Source organism: Ricinus communis, chromosome 8, assembly GCF_019578655.1.
Source record: "Ricinus communis isolate WT05 ecotype wild-type chromosome 8, ASM1957865v1, whole genome shotgun sequence".
NCBI lineage: Eukaryota > Viridiplantae > Streptophyta > Magnoliopsida > Malpighiales > Euphorbiaceae > Ricinus > Ricinus communis.
The window spans coordinates 16,435,151-16,455,200 of record NC_063263.1 but is presented as its reverse complement, the minus strand read 5'-3'; the positions used below and the strand labels follow the sequence as shown (position 1 = coordinate 16,455,200).

The 20,050-nt window shown below is 32.3% G+C and overlaps 5 protein-coding genes across 5 annotated transcripts; all 5 read right to left on the bottom strand.

Annotated features, from left to right (window-relative positions):
- Window positions 1-508: 508 nt before the first annotated feature.
- LOC8279894 (fasciclin-like arabinogalactan protein 12) lies at window positions 509-1,768 on the bottom strand. Its single transcript, XM_002532562.3, has one exon. The coding sequence runs from the start codon at window positions 1,654-1,656 to the stop codon at window positions 841-843; it is 816 nt and encodes a 271-aa protein (XP_002532608.2). The 5' UTR covers window positions 1,657-1,768; the 3' UTR covers window positions 509-840.
- A 3,440-nt stretch (window positions 1,769-5,208) lies between these two features.
- Window positions 5,209-6,350, bottom strand: LOC8279895 (fasciclin-like arabinogalactan protein 12). Its single transcript, XM_002532563.3, has one exon. The coding sequence runs from the start codon at window positions 6,245-6,247 to the stop codon at window positions 5,402-5,404; it is 846 nt and encodes a 281-aa protein (XP_002532609.2). The 5' UTR covers window positions 6,248-6,350; the 3' UTR covers window positions 5,209-5,401.
- Window positions 6,351-9,171: 2,821 nt separating this feature from the next.
- Window positions 9,172-10,570, bottom strand: LOC8279896 (fasciclin-like arabinogalactan protein 12). The gene has a single exon (XM_002532564.4). It carries the CDS (start codon window positions 10,400-10,402, stop codon window positions 9,575-9,577), a length of 828 nt encoding a protein of 275 aa, XP_002532610.1. The 5' UTR covers window positions 10,403-10,570; the 3' UTR covers window positions 9,172-9,574.
- Window positions 10,571-13,015: 2,445 nt separating this feature from the next.
- LOC8279897 (fasciclin-like arabinogalactan protein 12) lies at window positions 13,016-14,203 on the bottom strand. The gene has a single exon (XM_002532565.3). The coding sequence runs from the start codon at window positions 14,098-14,100 to the stop codon at window positions 13,261-13,263; it is 840 nt and encodes a 279-aa protein (XP_002532611.1). The 5' UTR covers window positions 14,101-14,203; the 3' UTR covers window positions 13,016-13,260.
- A 3,889-nt stretch (window positions 14,204-18,092) lies between these two features.
- LOC8279898 (fasciclin-like arabinogalactan protein 12) lies at window positions 18,093-19,188 on the bottom strand. Its single transcript, XM_002532566.3, has one exon. The coding sequence runs from the start codon at window positions 19,044-19,046 to the stop codon at window positions 18,321-18,323; it is 726 nt and encodes a 241-aa protein (XP_002532612.1). The 5' UTR covers window positions 19,047-19,188; the 3' UTR covers window positions 18,093-18,320.
- Between the last annotated feature and the right edge of the window lie 862 nt (window positions 19,189-20,050).

Here is a 20,050-nt window from a genome sequence, read left to right as displayed (position 1 = left end):
CTGAATTTAACTTTATGTGTATCACAAAAACTCTTATATTTAACATGAAGTATGATAGGATCTTCAAGGCAGATTCGTTTCCACTTTTCTTTCTTAATTTGTCAAGGCCGTGGTTAGCTAAGAGACAAGTATCAATCATTAATTTCTCAAAAAAAAAAAAAAAGTATTCAACCATTAAATTATAAACAAATTAGTGTCATAACTCATTAAATAAATAATTTTGGCTCAATGATGGACCATTTTAACTTCAAATGGAGAAAGTGATTTCTTTTATATTATTAGCATAATGACTGATTATATAAATAATTGTACGATAATTAATTAAATAATAATAATCTGTATATCATGTCATCACTTTATTTTTTTTGTTTTTTTTTAATTTATAGGAAAATCGATAGAATATAAATTACATAATAAAATATTACTATTTTTTCAATAGATTCTAAAATGTCCAATAAAAGACAACAAATAATTTAGTGCTATGATGAGAACTTCAATTTAAAACTCCTAATTTTTAATAGTAAATCATCTTATTTTTTCAATTATTCATTACAATACAACAACTCATTCCACCATTTATTTTTCTATAAATAAAGTTGATTGTAGATGACAAAATCCCAATAAACAAGCTTCGTATTCTTTGGTGACAACATGAACTTGATTGTAGATGACAAGATACAATAATGTTTACGATTGTAAATTGAGGAAGAAAATAGGGATTATTCAAAATCAGCCACCATCTTGACAAACACCACTCCAGAATCCAAAGCCGCCGCAAATTATAGAACAACAGTAATAGGGTTCGCAACTCAACATATACCTGGTCAAAACTTGCATTTCTCATAAGGGAATCAATGCACAAACTATACCAGCTGCAAGGAAAACAACATTATTTTGCATAAATAAACTCATTGACGCGGAAAGATCCTTAGGGGCAACAGGAGACTCTACAATGGGAGCCTTTGTGGACTTTTCTGGTGCCAGTGCCGCTGGTGATGGAGCTGGAGCAGGAGGTTTAGGAGTGAATATGTCTAGAGGAAGTAGCACCCTGTCAACCTGATAAATAGCAAGCCTGGTATCGGTGTAGACAGTTCCAGAAATTGTCGTGTTGGTCAGTCCTGTAGTTATGTTCACTGTACTGCCTCCTGTAGTCACATTAAGCGCAAACCTGTGACCTGCTCCTGCCAATGTCCTGACAGGATTGCTCACAGTCTGGAACTGTGAAGATGATATAAATGTAGGCACTATATGAAACTTCACTAACTCAATCTTTTCTCCATCGCTTAAGGAATTCAGAGTGCCTACTTTTAGGCCTGAAAATGCACCATCAGTTGGAGCAAAGATGGTTGCTCCATTGTTAGTGTTGTTGAGTTGCAAGAACAATTCTGTATCAACTTGTGTAGCTTTCAATAGGCGAACAAGCACTGTGAAGTGGCTTGCCTTTCCAAGGATTTTAACCACATCGAGAGGGCCAGGTGATGGTTGTATTTGTACTCCTGATGGTGCTTGTGCAGGCGGCGCAGGCGGTGCCTTTACTGGAGCTGCTGGTGGTGGCTGTACTACTGGTGCTGCAGCTGGTGCCTGAGCTAAAATTTTGGTGCTGCAGTGGAGGAAGAGAAAGAGAAGTGAAAATGAGAAGCGAGATTGTTGAACCATATTTAGCAGAGTAGCTTGTAGTCTAATTGCTTGGAAATTAAAGATGGGTTACGAAGCTGCTGTTTGGATGTGGTAAATCGGAGAATGCTAGAACTTTATAGTAGTAAAGACAGAAGCAAAATAAGGTGTAAAATATGCAATATTAGTTATACTAGCTTAGTAACTGGTGCCATATCTATCCTGGCAAGGTGTAAGGTATCTATAGACAGAGATATAATACTGGTAATTGAGCTCAAAATCAAGATATATAGGAGGATAGTTAAAGTGGGGTTTTGGTTGATTTATCCAACAAGTATAAGATCTCAGAATTGCATATTGATATGTGCATAAATGTAGAAAGTGGAAAAATAGTACATGTTTGCATCATATAGGGAGGATATCTCTATCAAGACAAGTTTCCTCTGACGTTTTAGCTAAAGAGATGAAATGCATTGTTCCTTAGTGTTTCATCATTCTGAATCCAAGCACCAAACCCTAACTAGTTAAGATAAGAAAAAAGAGTACATGGCTGCTAAGTAAGATGACCCTCTCAATTCTTAACTAGTTAGACACATTAACTTATCAAAGAATGAACCAATGCCGCATTTGTCTAATGGCATTATGGCGAGATTTTAAAGTACTAATTGTTCAGAGATTACGAGTTTGAATTTTTATAATCAATACTAATGGGAAAAAGTTTACTATTTACTATATTCAAACTCGGACATAAATTGGTCTCATATTTGATACATTACGAAAACAATCAACTTATAAAAGACAAAGATCATGTTAAACATAAATCAGTCTAATATTTGATATGGTATGAAAACAATCAACTTATGGAAGAAAGGAAGATCATGTTGAATTATTCATAGTAGCGGTTAAGTTGATTGATCACTTCTAAGTTTAAAACAATCTTGCTTTGGTTAGTCTTATTTATTTTATTGAAGCACTAATCATCGAATTTTGTTGTCAAATTTCAAGATCATTTTCAAAAAATAAAAATTAAAAAGAAAGAAAGGACCATGTAAAGGTGCATGGGTAGTTATATCAGAAGACATTTAACTATGCGTTTTGTTTAAATATAATTATTTATTTAACTTAAATTTATTTTATTTAATTATTTAACTTCAATTGCGTTACTGTTTATTTATTTCTGGCAACGAAGATGACACATAAAAAATAATAAATTGTAAGTGGCTAAATAATAATGGCAATTGAAGTTGAACTATTGAAACCAAACAAAATAAGATTTAGCGACTGAATTAAAATCAAGTTTAAAGTTCAATGAAGGTGGCTATAATTACTCTGAAAACTTGCATAATTGAGGAACCATATGTAACTAGGAAAGCCCGAAATGACTTTCTTACCCAACTGTCCACAATCTTGTAATTCTGAAGCACCAAAACAACCGAGGAGTTGTTTAGATTGAAGGATTTTAGGCAAAAGATTTTATAAAATTTCTGAATTTAGTTTAATTTTATCCTTTGGTAAGTAAAAAGTAGTCTAAATCTATAGATTTTAAAAAATTTCTCATCCTTCAAAATTTACCATTTTAAAATAATGACGGATTTTTTACAATACCTTTTTTTTTCTAATATCGTTCTTAATAAATTTATTTTATTTAAAAATTATTCTTTATTTTAAATAAAAATCCATTATTTTGATGTTTAATGCAAATAATGAAATTTTAAAAATTTATAAATTTTAAATCCATAAAGGTTGATTAAATCCATAGATTCCAAAATTCTTTGATCCAAATGGTTTTCAAAACGATAGTTGTTTTCTAAAACTCTATAAAGATCAAATGATCCAGTCCATTGAAACTATTAAAACGACAAGTGACAAAATAGTTATACCAATGGTCACCTAACTATGAATTGGTTTCAATTTGATCATTTAATTTTGATTTATTTTATGAAAATCACTTAATTTTAATTTGAGTTGCATAGTGGTCACTTAATTTCAATTTGTTTCATGAAAGTTACTTAATTTTAATTTGAGTTACATAATGGTCATTTTAGTTTAGACTGCAATTTGTTTCATGTCCCCATCAATATCAAATTCAAGGTATCTCATCTTTACCTTCTTACTCACATAATTTTCTTCATCATTATGTTCCTCCATTTTTTCAGCACCTTTATTTAAAACTGTTTTGCCTTTATTGCTACTACTTAGAATATCTCTCTCAATACCTATGTTATCAAAAAGTAAATCACATAGTGATAGTAACTATGATGTGCTAGATGGGTGTGATTCACTTTTTAATAAGTCTATTGACATAGGTATTAACAGAGATATTTTAGGTAACAAGGGCAAAACAGTTTTAAATGAGGGTGTTAAGCAAAGTGAAAAACATAATAAAGATGAAGAAAATTGTATGAGTAGTAAAGTAAAGATCACATACTCTGAATTTGACGTTGATGGAAATATGTAACAAATTAAAACCCAAACTAAAATGATCATTATGCAATCCAAATTAAAAGATTAAGTAACTTTCATACAAAAAATTGAAATTAAGTGACTACTGTGTAACTCAAATAAAAATTAAATGATTTTTATAAAATAAATTTAAATTAAGTATATAATTAGATGACCATTAGTATAATTATCCTAACAGGTAACAGTGAAGGACTATTTGTGCCATAGAATGAAGTGGTGCAATAAAGGCCCAAAGAGTGTAAGAGATTAAATCGGTATAGTTTAGAGGTGGAATTATATATTAAGCCTAATCATTTTGATCTATTTCTTTGGTACACATTTTTATCTACTTCTTTTTCTAGGCACTTTTATCAGCTTTTGATATTAAACCTAATACAGTCCATTTTTTTTCTATAATTTTTCATTAATACTATATTTAGTTGAAATTCATTCAACATTTATTTTATTTAAAAAAAATATATGAAAAAAAGTAAAATTAAAAAAAAAATCGAATGAAACATTTTGATGGTATGTAATATATCGACAAATTAATATGAAACTCATTTGAAAATTCTATATAATTTGTTATAATATAGTTTAGCTATAATCAATCCCACTCAAATTTAAATATATAAAATTTTATATAAATTTTCACTTTATTCAAAACACGTAAATTTTGAATTTGTAAATGAATTATGGATTTTAACCAAATATAATCTACAATGTAATTTATTTTAATTTATTCCATTTCTTTGTTTTTATCATAAATCCAATAGAAATGTCAATGTAACCTTTGAGATATGGGCTTATTACTTGTTTAATTAAAAACAATTTAGCTCATTTGACATCAAGATTCTGACAGGTTTATAATCGAAGTTAGATAAATTGGTCCCATTAAAATACAGTATTAGTAATTAAAATATCGACAATAAAATTTTTATTACACAATAAGAATCTTAAGGCCAAGTGCACTGACTATTGGTTCAAGTTGATACTAGAGAGTAATTCTGAATGAAGTTGAAAAACCTGAAGCTGCCATTTTTCTTTTCTTTTTGAGTTTCTTCGTTCACAAATGTCACTCTCTCTTTGTAATGGTTGAAAAAAGAAGATTAACAATGGGAAGTATAGATGAACTACATATACTTGTATAAATAAGAAAATGAAAATTATTATTCATGAAAGTACTCAAATTAGACATCAATCAACAAGTACTAACTCAGTTATACTGGAGCCGTAGTCTCCAGGATGACTGACATCGAAACTCAGTACAATATCAAACTCCAGCAAAATCATAACACCCTGCTAAAAGGGACCCCAACCCCATAAATACCTAATAGAAATTCATTTACAAAGAAAGCATTGCAGCAGCAAGTATACCCACTGCAAAGATCACCGCATTATCAAGACCACCTAAACTCATTGCCAAAGAAATATCATTAATAGGAACAGCAGGACTCTGTACAATGGGAGCCTTCTTAGGCTTCTCTGGTGGCGGCGCCAACAAAACTGAAGGAGCTGGAGCAGGAGCAGGAGGGAGCTTATTAGGAGCGAAAATCTCCATAGGACGTAAAACTTGATCGACCTGATAAATAGCAAGCTGATTATCATTGTATACAGTGCCTGCAACGGTTGTGTTGGTAACTCCTGTAGTGATATTCACAGTACCACCTGTAGCGGTGACATTCAGTGACATTCTGCCGCCTTTTCCTGCCTGTGTCTTTAGTGGATTGCTCACAGTCTGGAACTGGGTATTTGATATGTATATAGGTACTATATGAAACTTCACCAACTTTACCTTATCATTATCAGTTAATGAGTTGAGAGTCCCTACTTCGAGCCCTGAAAATGCACCATCAGTCGGCGCAAAGATGGTTATTCCATTATGTGTATGATTTAGCTCCACAACTAACTCCGCATCTGATTGTGTTTCTTTCAGTAAGCGAACAAAAACCTTGAAATGACCCGCCCTTTCAAGGATTTTTGCCACATCGATCGTGCCAGGTAATTTAGGTACCTGTGCCACAGATGGTGCTAATGCGGCTGGTGGAGGCGGTGCCTGAACTGGGGCTACAGGTGGTGCTTTTACTGGAGCTGAAGCTGGTGATTGTGCTAATGTCTTGGTGCAGCAGAGGAAAAGAAGGAGAAGTGAAAATGAGAAGACAGATTGTTGCTGCTGCTGCTGCTGCTTCATCTTTGTAATGTTCCTTTTCTTAGCTAAAATTGCTTGGAAAATATGTTATTGCTGGAGTAGTGCTTGAACAAGTGTTTGATGTGAGAAGAAGGGGGTGATAAGAGGAGATTTTATAGGGATAAGAGGCAAACTGAAATTAGGTGTGAAGTGTAAATTTAGCAAGACAGATTTCATTTCCTATTAGCTTATGCTTTCCTGTAAAGAGGTGAAGGGTATCGATGGAGAGATATGTAATACTGGCTGCAACTGGTTAATGAATCAATATGGGATTTATTTTTTCCAAGTGGAGATGCAACAGATTCCATCCATGAATCAGTGCTGTCTGTATGGAAGGGAGTGTTATGTAGTTGCAGTCACTGAAAGAGCCTTCTATGACGTTTTAGCTGAAGATGGAGAATGAATCACTTTTAGTTTTATCAGTCACAATCCAATATCCTCAAAAATGGCTATTAATCAAGCATCTGATTATTAATATGTTTTTGCCAATTTTAACTACATATTTTTCAATACTAGATACAATTTAACAATTGTCTGTGCATGTTAACAAACAATAATGGGATACCTGCTGACTAATAGGCCTAAATACTATGTTTAGACCTCACCACTAAAACACTTTCTCCTTTTCTGTGAGGGGTTCCTTATACCAAACTTTACAAAATACAACATTGTAGCCGAGCATAATTGACTTCCAATTCTTATTTAAAAAAGGAAAGACTTCAGATTTTTTTCTCTGTTTATAATTCAGAAATGACATGAAAGGCAGAATTTATTGATGTAATCATAATAGTTGATGTATGTGTAAATGTAAACGAAGCAAAAATATAATGGGTGGCCAAATAGCTTTAATAGATTCAATATCAATAAACCTAGAAAAGAGAGTTAGGGGTTGAGACGAATGTATACCAAGAATTCCTGGAATTCCTTGGAGATTCTTGATTGGTGCTGAGCTAACTATAGTCCAAAGTCGCATCTCTTTAGTTAATAAGATCAAAGGGTTTATTGTCTTTCTTTGCCTTCCATTACATCCAAAAACGACTTGTAAATTTTACCTTTATCAAATTTTATATTTTATAATTTATAACTAAATAATTACTGTATTTTAATTTTAATAATATCGATAAATTTTTTTGATAAATATAAAAATAAATTATATACAAATTAGGGATTTTAGATCATAATATGTTTAGCACCTTTAAAAGACGTATGATGGATAGAAATGTAACTAAATTTAAAATATTTGAATAAACTTATTTTTTCTTGTACATTGGAATAAAATCATAAATTTTCCCAAAAGTTTGGATATATTGTTCTTGTCATAAAAACTTAATATAAGGAGATTTCAGTGTTTTTCATATTTATAATTTAAAAGTTATATTATGAAATAGTGATTTCAACTCACATGCTGAGTTGAAATAATAAATCAATTATATTATAAAAATGGTAAATGATTTTATATAAATGAATAAATAATGATATTTTTTTAAGCAAGATAATCAAGAAACGAAGGTTTCAAATTCTAGAATATAACCATTTTAATATTATAACTTCTCATGTGTCATTTTATTAGTAACCCGTTAGTATTGCAGTACAATTGCTTTACATAAGCATATTATATCGGAGTGAGTTTTTCTCATATTCAAGATAAACATGATACATCATGTTTATAATATGCATCATTGATTTGAAATTGTGTATCATCCCCCAAGGTACCAACAATCATTTTCACGATAATGTGGATTTTCCTTCTTTTCTAAGACAAAAACAAAATAATTGTCTGAAATAGAAGGTGAGAAGCTAGGCTCATCTCGGATTTTTTCAATATATATATAAGGAATTATTTTTTATAAATTTTTCTTTTAAACTTAGTGTATGTTTCCATCTATATACCAAATCGATAGATAACTGACATATTTCATCAATGAATAAATATGTATTAATCATTCGATATTAAAATATTAAACACTCATAAATATATATTACTCTTTTATTAGTCGAGTGTATACCAAAGTTATTGATTATGTTCTGTTCCGATCGGAATGGTCGGAATGTCTCATTTTATTAAAAAAAATGGAACAAAATACTTCTTATTCCGAATCGAATTTCGGACCGAAACGATCAAGATTAGCTGAAATGGTCATTCCGGCCAAAATTAACCAGATAGGCCGAAATAAGGTAACTTTATAAAAAAAATTATTTCATTAAATTGAGTTAAGTAGTTTAATAATATTTAACCCTAACTCAATAAAAAATATTTTTATTTTATCAGAAATAACAAATTAAATCTATAATTTTAAAATCAAAAATTTAAAACTCTGCATAATAGTCTTTTTATCTTTATCTATCACCTTATCTTATCACCTTATCTTATCCTCTATAATTTAACCATGTATTATTTTTATAATTCATTAAAATATTTTTATGATTTAATCTTATATTACTTAATAATAACAACTCAAAAATTATATAATTTGATTTTCATGGCTTTATACCACAAGATCTATTTTGTACCTAAGTCGATTATATTATAGAAAAAGATTTCATTATTGTATTTCTATAATAATAAAAGGTTGAGTTTATGTTTGCTTGTTGCTTTCCAATATGCTATTTAATTAGATTATGAATATTAATTTTGTGGTGTTATATTTAATGATTTAAAATTAATACATAATATGGAATAGTCCGAAATAAAATACTGAATGGCCCTAGTATTGAAATATTTCATTCCAATGACAGATCTAGAACGACGGCCAAAATAGATTTCATACGTACGCACTGAATTTCTTTTCATATACATATTAATTGCAAAGTGCACTAATACACTATTGCAATAGTATAAGCTTAATTCTTTTGTCCTCTTTTCTCAAGAAATCATTACATTGTACTGCTCAAGCAAGATCAATAGAAGAATATTAATGGGAGTTTAATTGACTGAATTATTTGTGACTTCATTAATCAAAATCAGCAACAATAATAATAAGAATAATAATGCACAACTCAAAAATAATTTTTATAAACAGAAACAGATACGAATTCATCAAGATCTTAGGCAAGCAACCAAATGAAGCAAAAACAACTCAATTTTCTTCTTCATCGTCTTCTTTCCAATTGTCTGCTGGATGATGATCGAACTTCAAGGTACTTTCGAAGTGCTGTGCCGCCAAGACCTTGTAATTTTTTGTAAAACCAATTATATACACGATAGCAATGATGGATATACACTTGTACATCAGAGAAATGACAATTATTTCAAAATCATCATTGTCCAAAGCCGCAAAATTATTGAAACAACAAAATGAGAAACTAAACAGAAAAGAAAACCCAGAATTTCTAATGAAACAATGCAGCCATCATAACAATTGCAAGAAAAACCACATTCTTATACCCAACAATACTTACTGCACCTGAAATATCCTTAGAAGAGGTAGGAGTACTAGTCTCTACATCAGGAGATTTCTTTCCAGGCTTTTCTTGTGCAGGTGCAGGAGCTGGTGCTGGAGGCTTAGGAGTAAAAACATCCAACGGAAGAAGTACCTTATCAACCTGATAAATAGCAAGCTGATTATCAGAGTATACAGTTCCTAAAACGCTTGCATTTGTCAGTCCTGTAGTTAAGTTGACAAAACTACCTACTGTAGTTACATTCAGTGCTACCCGATCACCTGTTCCTGCCTGTGTCCTGACAGGATTGGTCACAGTCTGAAACTGTGTACTTGATATATATGTAGGTACTACATGAAACTTAGTTAACTCCGCTTTCTGTTCATCGCTTAAGGAGTTGAGAGTGCCTACTTTAAGGCTCGAAAACGCATTGTCGTTCGGTGCAAACATTGTCACTCCATTGTTTGTGTTGTTGAGCTCTGAGAGTAATTCAGAATCCTCTTTGGTTGCTTTCAATAGGCGCACTAAGATGGTGAAATGGCCGGCTTTTTCGAGGATCTTGACAACGTCTGTAGGGCCAGGTGATGCTGCTACCTGAGTGGATGGTGCTTGCGAGGGTGGTACAGGTGGTGCTTGTACAGGAGGTGCAGGTGGTGCCTGTACTGGGGCAACTGGTGGTGCCTGAACAGGGGCGGCTGCCGGTGATTGGGCTATGGTTCTGGTGGAGTAGAAAAGGAAAAGGATAAGTGAAAATGAGAAGACAGATTGGTGCTTCATCTTTGTAATGAATCGTGATGGGCTCTAGTGCTAGAAGATGGAAAGATATTATTGCCTGTACAAGTGCTTGATGTGTGAAGAGGAGATAAAGGGTGTTTTTATAATGGTAAAGATATAATAAAAACAGGTGAGATAGGCAATTTTAGTTACAAGCATACTTTGGTGGAGGGTATATTAGCAGAGAGAGATATGATACTTTAATAAAATGAACAAGTTAGCTTAAAAAGCTGGAAAAGAGAGAGATTTAAGAGTGGGTGTGATTATCCTAAGATGATATAGTTTTAATTAAGTGGGTGTGTGGGGAATTGTATCTGTGCATGGAAGTTGAAATGGGGCTTGTCTTTATCAAGGAAAGATAGACGTCTAAGCTAAACAAAAATTATGTGCAATATCCAATCCTGCGAAAATGGTACTTATTAATTCGGATAAATAATTGACACAGGGCTAATAATTCTGAGTAATTTCCTCACAGATTGTGAAGGACAAATAAAGCTCATTGATGCAACTTTTAAAAATGAAGTTAGGATAAATTACATTCGTGTTGATCAAACTTTGCATGTTACAATTAAAGGTATAGAATTCTAATCTCTAACTAAATAATTAATTAATTTTAATTTTAATAACACCTAATAAATTTTTCTGACAAGTCTGAAGGTAAATTATATGGACAATTCTTAAATTTTATACTTTTTAATAAAAATGTAATAAAATTTTAATATATGTGCAATACCTTTTTATAACAAAAGTTTTGGTATATTTTTGTTACAAAATGCGAAATCAGGTGACTATTCATATTATTTACCTTCTAAATGTGCCGAAAATATTTATTAATATTTTTAAGATTAAAATTTAGCAACTGTATAGTTTAGTATCTTTTTATTACAAAGTGTAAAGTTTAGTAAAGGCCAATATAATTTACCCATCCAAAAAATCTATAATAAACTTTACACAAATTTTAATGGAAGTACTTGAATTTGTAATCTTGTGCTTTGAACTCAAATTGTCATCAGTAAAGATCGAGATTAAAATTTTTATAAGCATGATGGTGAAAATTGGCTAATGGTTAAATTTGATCCACAAAATCCTTAAAATCGAAAAAATCAAGAGTCGAACTGGTAAGTTATCCCAAGCCCTAGGCCTGAGCTCGCGTTGGCTTAGGTTTTGCTCACCCGAGCTCAGTCTCAGCTCGCGCAAGCTAAAAATGAACTCGATCTGAGCTCTTTCTGATTCAGTATGAGCTCAAAATATTTTATTTTTCTGTATAATATTATAAAAGATTAAATTCATGCATTATTTATAATACATTAAAACTCAAACAAATTTTAATGAGAAAGTTTGAATATACGTAAATTTTTATCTAATTCAAATATGCCCACATATTACATTTGATGTCTCATTCTTTCGGAAGGCTACAAAACAAACCCTAGCCGTTAGAAAAAAATTTAGTGTGAGAAAGAGAAAAACAAGCTTTCTTATGAGTTTTTTTGGTCATTTTTTTTAGTTTGAGGGGCTGTGTATTGACTCTTTCTCAACGAACAACCTTCTCTTCTTCTTAGAAAATCTTGTATCCTCATATCATGTTACGTTTCCAGCCTAGAAATTTAGAGGGAAATAAAATGGCATATCTATTACAAAGAATGTAAAAAAGAACTGCAAACAAAAATATAATAATTTTTGGAGAGGCTAACACAAAAAATTTAAAAAAATTACATGGACCTGAAATAAGTCTTAAAAAGCTAGAGGAGGCTATAATCACACCTAGCCCCCATCCTCCGCAAGCTAAGAACTAATTTCACACTGGGTAAAACAAGTGAGCTAGGCTGCACGTGGGCTAAGTTTACGGATAAAACAAAACTCACATGACACTAGTTTCTACCCCCCTCAAGCTAAGAACTAGCAATCAAACAAGTGGTTTACGCCGTAACATCTCCATTTGCTTACCATGTTTATTCATTTCCCGCCATTGGACATATACATTGTATAGCTAAGAATTTTTGGCATGGATGAAACTGAAAGGTATTATTTCTTGTATTATCATTTTGTACTGATTAAATACATATTTATTCATCTAAATTTTATTTATTTGGTTACTTTAATACCTAGATTTTCAATGTATAACTTAATAAATATTTCAACTTGTTATTTTGTGATATTTAAATACTTTTTAACTTATGACTTTATTCAATTTGTCAATGTGTACTATTCATAAATATTTAAATGTTATAAAAAATGTTCAGATATCTGTTAGATTAAATAAAAAATAAAAATATCTAAGAGATTACAAGAATAAAGTTCTGTAAGATTAAATTAAAAATTAAAATATTAAAGGGAATAAATTATAAAATTCATATCTTTAAATATACATTTTGTCTTTTACATTTTATAAATAGACATATTACTTGAATTCGTGTGAGAAACGAAAGATGCTATTTCAAAATTACATAGATAGAAAGTGTGCAATAGAGTAAACCTGGGATTATTTGTAATTATCCTTTTCTTTGCTTAATCTAATACCGAACTTAGCATTTAATTAATGCTGAATGAAAAAGTCCTCTCATTTTCATGCATACAAATTCTAAATTAATTTAATAATAATGATTGAGAAAAAAAAAATGATTAAGTAGACTTCAAGTTTATTAAAGATTTGCATATCCATGAAATTTGAAAAGAAAAGGGAAATGGTATAAATATCAAACGTCTATTCTAATAGAATCACACTCAAATCTTCTCAAAAAAAAAAAAAAAACGAAAAGGACTGGAAGGAAAATGGCAATTATTCAAGAGCACTCGCAGCGCTGATTACCACTCACTCAATCCAACTCGGAAGAATCAAAATCCAGAAACCATCTTTCTCCATCTCATAAAGACAAAATTGCAGCTACTATGCCAAGAACTCCAAGAATCGCCCCATGATTATGCACACAACTCATCGCACCGGATGTATTTGCAGCAGCAGCAGTAGTGGGAGTAGTAGTTGTAGAAGCAATAGGACTCACTGCAGCATCAGGAGTCTCCTTCTTGGGTTTCTTCTCCGGTACAGCTGGTGCTGGAGCTGGAGCGTTAGGAGTGAAAATGTCCATTGGGAGAAGTACCTTATCGACCCGATAAACAGCAAGTTGATTGTCTGAGTATACAGTGCCAGAAATGCTTGTATTTGTAAGTCCTGTTGTGATGATTACTGAATTGGGAAAGGCTGTGAAGTTTAATGCTACTCTGCCACCAGCTCCAGCTTCCGTTCCTACTGGGTTACTCACAGTTTGAAACTGGGAAGTTGACAGGAAGGATGGGACTACGTGAAACTTCACCAATTCGGACTTCTGTTCTTCGGTTAGGCTGTTGAGAGTGCCTGATTTGAGGGTCGAAAACGCTCCATCAGTTGGTGCGAAAATGGTTAGACCATTGTTTGAGTTATTGAGGACAGTGAGCAAGTGATTTTCCTCTTGTGTGGATTTCAGAAGGCGGATGAAGACCGTGAAATGGCCTGCCTTTTCAAGTATTTTAGTGACGTTGGTAGGGGCAGGTACTGAAGATGGCTGTGCTGGTGATGCGGCTGGTGGCTGTGATGTGACTGGAGGTGCTGGTGGAGATGCAGCTACTGGTCCTTGTGCTGGCGCAGCGGCCGGAATCTGAGCCAGAATGTTGGTGCAATGAAGGAAGAGAATGACAAGTGAAAATGAGAAGAAATATTGTTGCTTCATCTTTGTAGTGCTATCGGGCAGTGAAGCTAGAAATGAATGTAAAATTGTAAAGGGAACTAACTAGTACTTGTTTGCAAGTGCAAGTGTTTGATGAGTGAAAAGGGGATAGGGAGGGGTTTATATTGTGGTTTAGGAGAGAATCAATTTAGGTGTCATATACAATTTTAGTTACAAAACACTGTAACTATAGTTGCTAGTACCTTATCTCATATCACTTGAAAAGGTGAAGTGTATTAATAGAGAGGGACATAATACTGCTGCAGCCATTTGTTTGCTTGGAATTTAAGAAAATTTAAAACATTTATGCATACATGAGGAGATTTGAAGAGGGTACATAGGCAAAATTAAGATTGTGCATATGATTGTTGAAAAGAGGCTTGTCTTATCAAGCAGGAAGGATAGCTTTATCACTGATATAGAGCCTTCTATGACATTTTAACTTGATGAAAGTATAATCCACTTAATTTTGGCGGAGTTAATTTTATCTCAACAAGTTGCGATTTGATGAGTAAGGAAGGATTAAGTAATAACCTCTAAGCCCTTTCTTTGATCCAACATAACAACAAGAGCAAGGCTTAAACTCAAAATATTACTCACTACCATATATACTTGCAAAAATAAGGAAGCAAGTTGATCAAACACTTAATAGTGTGCATCAGAAACTTGGTAGATTGATGAAATTGACCAAGTTTCTAAGCTTGCAATCAAGAGGAGCTTAAAGATTGATTTTGTCAATTCCTTACCATCTTCAGCTGTTGACACAATTGTAAATGAAGAAGTGGTTTTGGGTATCAATTGGAGGAAATACTCTGTAGTACTTTGCAACCAACAAAAGCTACCCCAGTAAGTTTGCCGTTAATGGCTTCAATCTAGGTATGTTTCTTGCTGAATTGCTATTACCCCATGAAAGTATAAAGTTAGTTTCTGATAGCATTCAGGAATATCTTGCGGTTTCAAAGTAAATTCAACATGATTTGCTAGGAACAAATTAAATTAAAGAGATTAGTAGTGATGTGTGTTTAACTTCATCATTTTAAGTACTGGGCGATTAAGCTGAAAATTAAAATATCTGAATTTCATTGATTTATCACAGCTAGTATGGATACCCCTACAAGTTGGTTAGATTCAAGAGGATCAATGCTTGCATCCAAACTAATTTGAGGCTTTTTCTTAATTTCTTTTTCTCATTTTCTTTTCTCTACAGTTAATTACAAGATCCTGTTTTTTCATATTGAAATACAGCAATATACCTATCCATAGACATTATTTGAGATCTCTAAGTACTTAAGCTGCATACTTGATAAGTTTGTTTACTTAAAAAAGTTCATTAATTAGATAATATTTAGCATTGCATACAAATGGCTACTATCTTCATTAATTATTTTTTTTGTGATTTTTTGTGTGTACATATCTAGATTTAATCTATAGCGTGTTGGACAGAGCCCTTACGGGTGGCAAAGCTAAAGTTCGAACTCAATGCCTTAATTAAACTAAAATGAATCATTACCATTTCATTTGTATGCTCTTGGGTATTTGTTCTATGCTTTTTAAGCATATAAATATGTTTTTTTCTGTTTCCTATTGCAGAAAAATAGTAGGCTGCATATCTCGTCCATACGCTCTTGGACATTTGTTTTGTGCTTTTGAAGCATATAAACATATTCTTTTTTTGTTTCCTATTGCAGGAAAGCAGTAGGCTGCATATCTCAACTTAATTAGCACCTAAGGTTAATTACCTTCCATATGTAAGCCAAAAACAAAAACCACATAAATATATAACTTGTATTTCAAGTGCTACAGGCACCTAGGACTGAAAGTCAACACTAACTAGTACATTGTTTTGATGGATGTCCAAATAAAATGTTAGATATCAGAAATTTAGTGATATTAGAAATACATTGCAAGCAGGTTTGCTTTCGCCACAAACCATTAGGCTCGTATCATTTATGTCCTACCACTAGAAAGACATCAAATATCTAGCAGAGCTTCCTCTGACCAACCTTTCTTTTTTCAGACATGAGTCTATGACAATATTGTTAAGGTATGTAGAAGTCTGGAACCCAATTAATATATGTATATATATGGCATTGCGGTTCTGCCAAGAAATTCAACTTAATGATTCAAATAATATGTCCCAAAACAGAATCCAACAAATACTATGATTGCCCTTAATTTTTAATTCATGCCTTTTGTGTCAACTAGCAAGAATACCACATTTGCAAACTACTTTAGATGATAAATATATATTTTGTGCAATAACAACAGAAAGACAGAGAACAAGGGAATTAAGGAATGTCTTTTCCAACTTAAAAACAATTCAGGAATTTGTTTTCTTTTTATAGAGAATCTAAATTTTACGAAGTTATTAATTAGCAATCTAAATAATTATTGAAAGGTTTTCGTAGTACAAACAATCATGATGAATTTTAGGACCTTTTCCTTTCTTGCCTATCATGTATTTTCATTCTTAAATTTGTAGGAGTAATACATTTGATCCTCACTTAAAGTGATATTCCGTTAATGGAGAATGAAATGATAAAGAACGACAACTCAAGTGTCTTATTTGATCTCTATTCTTTTGTTATTTTATGTTTTACTTGGTAAATTTGTTCCCATTGTACAAAATTGTCTTAAATGTATTGGTTACTACCATATGTTAGTATGTTAGTGCATTAGCGGATGGGAAGATTTTTTTTTGTTTTATAAAATGAAAGATTAATTCTATATTATCCGTTTTTTTTTTCAAATTAATAAAGTTTCAATTATCTATTATTTTTATATATCCAATATAATATATTTTTTTCTATTTTATCCTTATATTTGAATAGATATAATAAATTTTACAAAATCTATAGATATGTAATTTCATCTAAATTAATTACTTTTTTTTATAATTAAATCTATTAAATATTTTTTAATCCAAATGAACAATTAAGAAACCACAATTACTATGGAACGGTGAGAGTATTATTTTAGGAGAAAAAAACTAGTAATAATAAATGTCCGGTCACCGAACCAAAGCAATTATTATTTGGGTAATTCTTTCTTATCTAGGATTGGTGAGTGTAAATATTTTGCATTTTGGTCTTGGATGATTAACACATACTCATTTATTTAAAAATAATAAATATGTATCAATCATCTATCGATTTAGTATATAGGTGAGAATATATATCAAACCTAGACAAGAGTATTTTTTTATTATAAAACACTTTGTTCCCAATAAAAATGATATATTAATTCTTCGACTAACTTTGTATTTTTTAATCTAACATATATATATCAAAATAAATAAAAAAAGTAACACATAGATGAGTGCTTTTACATTTTGATATTAGATAATTGACATATATTCTATCGTTTAATAGTAATAAATATATATTAATTATCTATTGATGTGGTATCCAAATGGAGACATACATCTAGACTAGATACAAAAAATTTGAACAAATAATTAAGGAAACAACTATTTTATTGGGTAGTATATAAATGTAAGGAATGAAAAGTAATTATAAATACCTTCCATAGAAAAGTAATATTTCTTTTTAAGAAAAAAAAAGTAAAGATGAAAGTATATAATAGGATAAACTTTGGAAGGTATTTATAATTATTCCTACTCTTTAATTAGTAAGTTCCCACAGGAATTCTAGAGAGATAACTTGATTGTGATGCCTTTAGCTCTTACTTTGTTTCTCTTTCATCTTTAACAACCCATCAAATGTTATAAATTATTGGGTACCGTATGTATCAAAAGCAGCATTCTATTTCACATGCCATGACACATTTCCTGTTTTTTCCCCACTCATGTTCTATTCCTAAAGGTCTGCTTGCTGGGAACTGCTTCTAGAAAAATAAATAACTTTCAAGGACATATTCCCAGGACAAATTGCTTGACTCATAATAATTCTTTCCAAACTATGTTACAAAATTCTGAAAGTACAAATAAATCTGAAAAGAAAGAAATGGGAATCAAAATCCCAAGAAAAGAAAAGGAAAAGAACATCAAAATTCAATCTTAATCACAAACTTAATTAAATGATACAATTGAGACTGATAACAAAAACAACAATTACTCAAAACAAAAACTCAAAAAGCACTCACCATAAGCCTTCATAATCACCACCACCACCGCCATATTCAACCCGGCTCATTAAAATCATACACCATTGCAGGAAAACTGATCGCCTGACCCCAGCATGCCTTGTCAAAAGCCTTTTATGTCACAAAGAAAGTATTGCTGTGACTATACCAACTCCAAAGAACACCATATTGTTACTCTCAATAAATCTTTCTGCACCATTAACGTCCTTTGGAACAACTGGACTCTCTGCAGCCTTAGCCTTCTTCTTCTTTGCTGTTTCCGGTGCGGGCGCCGGAGCTGGGGGTTTGGGGGTGAAAATATCTATTGGTTGTAGCACTTTATCAACCTGATAAACGGCAAGCTGGCCATCAGTGTAAATAGTGCCGGATACACTTGTATTAGTAAGTCCTGTAGTTATGTTCACTGAATTTCCTGAAGTGGTGACATTAAGCTGAAACCTGTCACCTGATCCTGCCTGCGTGGTCAATGGATTGCTCACTGTTTGGAACTGGGAAGTTGTAAGATAAGTTGGGATAACGTGAAACTGCACAAGCTCAGCTTTTCCTTGATCGTTTATGGAGTTAAGTGTGCCCGATTTTAGGCTCTGAAAGGCACTGTCACTTGGTGCAAATATAGTTATGCCATTGTTTGTGTTATTTAGCTGACCATTTAGTGTAACATCTTCCTGGGTGGATTTCATAAGCCGAATAAAGACAGTGAACTGACCAGCCTTTTCGAGGATTTTCGTGACGTTGGTGGGGCCGGGTGGTGCCGGAGCTGCTGCTGGACCCTGAGCTAGTGTTGTGGAACAATGTAGAAGGAAGAATAGAAGAACTGAGAATGAGAAGAGAATTTTTGCCACCATTTTATTATCTTCTAGTTTTTGGATAGCGGTGGCACTGGCCAAGCTATATTACTAAAAACAACGCAAGCAAATGTAGAAAAAAGAAGAGTGGTCCTTGCAATTTGCTGCAAGTGTTTGATGTGTAAAGCAGGGAGAGAAAAGAGGGTTTTTATTATGGAAGGGAGACAATGAAGTTAGGTATAATGTACATTCTTAGTTACAAAAACATAGTTGTAAGTACCCTAATCTTTCTTGGATAGGTGGAGTGGAATTAGTGGAGAGAGAGAGAGAGAGAGGGAAAAAAAGACACTACTGTTTGAGCAACTAGTTTGCTTGGAAAAGCAGCAAAAACAGGAAGAGATATCAGGAGGTATGTGTGGGCAAATGGAGACTTGCATGATTGCTTTGCTTTCACTTGTAAGTATATTTTGGGTAAAATCTGATATTTGTTTGCCACAATCTTAAGAAATAAGTTGTTATAGATTTGTTTTTTTAGATAGTGATTTGTTTTTTTATGAGTACCCTAAAATGGTGGTTTGTCAGTTTTGGGTCCACTGGTGACTGGCCTACTAGATTTCATCAATTTTATCCTCTGACCCATGTTTCATCCAATCATCCTCATTGCTCCTGTGACTCATCACTCACCCCTCTTCTTAGTGGATCGGAATGCTGGCAATTAGCCTTTAATCCTTTATTTGGCAGGCTAGGGATCTCGTTGGAGAAGAAAAAATTGGTAATAATTAAAACATAGGAGTCCATATGTACTTATTTAATATAATAATAATAATAATATATTGTCTTTGTTACATGCCCTGAAACACAAGTAATTAGTGGGCAGTATATTTGAGCAGAATTCCTAGAGAACTTGGCAAATTTAAATTAAGAATAATAATGCAAACAGGGATGACCAACCAACGTTGACATTTGCAGATTTGCACTTTGTTACGAGCTTAGTAAGAAACATGATAGGCCCCAAAAGGTGACCAGCCACCTTCATCCACTGCTGTCAGCCTACATAGCATGGA